General features: G+C 60.3%; 1 protein-coding gene across 1 annotated transcript in view; it reads right to left on the bottom strand.

The window, feature by feature from the left end:
- Positions 1-12: 12 nt before the first annotated feature.
- The window catches only part of ETH_00035715 (uncharacterized protein), a gene marked incomplete at both ends in the record, with an annotated part of 2,739 nt that continues 1,443 nt past the window's right edge, over positions 13-1,308 (bottom strand). Inside the window, 2 exons of the mRNA XM_013374435.1 lie at positions 13-192; positions 398-1,231. Of these exons, the coding sequence (XP_013229889.1) occupies positions 13-192; positions 398-1,231 (1,014 nt within the window). The remainder of the gene's footprint in view (positions 193-397; positions 1,232-1,308) is intronic.

The following is a 1,308-nucleotide window of genomic DNA, read 5'->3' as shown; positions in this document are numbered from 1 at the left end:
CTGCTGCTGCTGCTACTGCTGCTGCTGCTGCCACTGCTGGTGCTGGTGCTGCTGCTGGTGCTGCTGCTGCTGGTGCTGCTTACCGCAAGGAACTGGCCAGGGATGAAAAGAGACAGGAGAGACAGCAGCAGACTCGACGCAGCAAAAGGGAGATGGTGGAGGAGACGATCCCCGGTGCTTCGAGCGAAAGTGCTGCAGCAGCAGCAGCAGCAGCAGCAGCAACCGCAGCAGCGACTATATGGACGCAGATAGAGCACATATTGCTGCAGCAGCAGCATCTGCTCCAGAGTCTGCAGCAGCAGCAACAGCAGGAACAGCGCCGAAAGCTGAATTGGCACCACAGCAGCAACAGCAGCAACAACTGCGGCAGCAGCAGCAGCAGCAGCAGCAGCCCTACGCTGAAGTTGTGGCATCCCTCAACAAGTGCAGCAGCAGCGCGAATACACCCCATGCAGAACTGCTGCAGCAACTGCTGCTGCTGGCTTCCGCTTGCTGCTGCAGCAGCATCAGCAGCAGCACAAGTCTCCGCAGCAGGATCGCCAGCTGCTGCTGCTGCTGCTGCTCGCCTGCTGCACTTGAGCACCCTAGAGTCCTGCAGCAGAGCCCAGCTGCTGCTGCGCAGCAGCGGGTGCTGCTGCTGCTGCAGCGAGAGGGTGTATATGTACGTTTTGCCAACCACCAGTCGAGGCAGCAGTAACGGCTGCTGTTGCTGCTGCTGCTGCTGCTGTTGTTGCTGCTGTTGCTGCTGCTGTTGCTGCTGCCGTTGCTCCTGCTGCTGTCGCTCCTGCATGAGACTAGCTGCAGCAGCCGGTGTTGCTGCGGAAGCCTCTTGGTTTCCTGTTAATGGCTCACAACCGCTGTGCTGCTGCTGTTGCTGCTGTTGCTGCTGCTGCTGCTGTTGCTGTTCCTGCTGCTGCGGCGGCAGCTCCAAGTGCTGCAGCTGCTGCAAATCCGCGACACGCCGAACCCGCACATCTGGCGGCAGCAGGGCGTTTAGCTGCTGCTGCAGCTGCTGCAGCACCGCTGGAGGCAACACCGCCTGCTGCTGCTGCTGCTGCTGCTGCTGGTCTAGCTGCCGTTGCCACTCTTGCTGCTGTGGCTGCTCCTCAGGCTGTAGCCCTTCCTGCTGCTGCTGCTGTTCCTGCTGCTGCTGCTGCTGCTTTCGCCGTTGCTGCTGTTGCTGCAGCAAGTGATGCCAATAGGGAATAAGGGGAGAGGCGACCTGACACAACTGCAGCAGCAGCAGCAGCAGCAGCAGCAAAAAGCAGCTCAGCGAAAGATAGACCCCCTGATACCGACTAAAGCTTC

The sequence above is a fragment of the Eimeria tenella genome, genomic scaffold (assembly GCF_000499545.2).
Source record: "Eimeria tenella Houghton genomic scaffold, Eth_scaff2031, whole genome shotgun sequence".
NCBI classification, from domain to species: domain Eukaryota; phylum Apicomplexa; class Conoidasida; order Eucoccidiorida; family Eimeriidae; genus Eimeria; species Eimeria tenella.
Note: the sequence above shows the minus strand (reverse complement) of the source record. Positions and strands in the feature narration are given on the sequence as shown.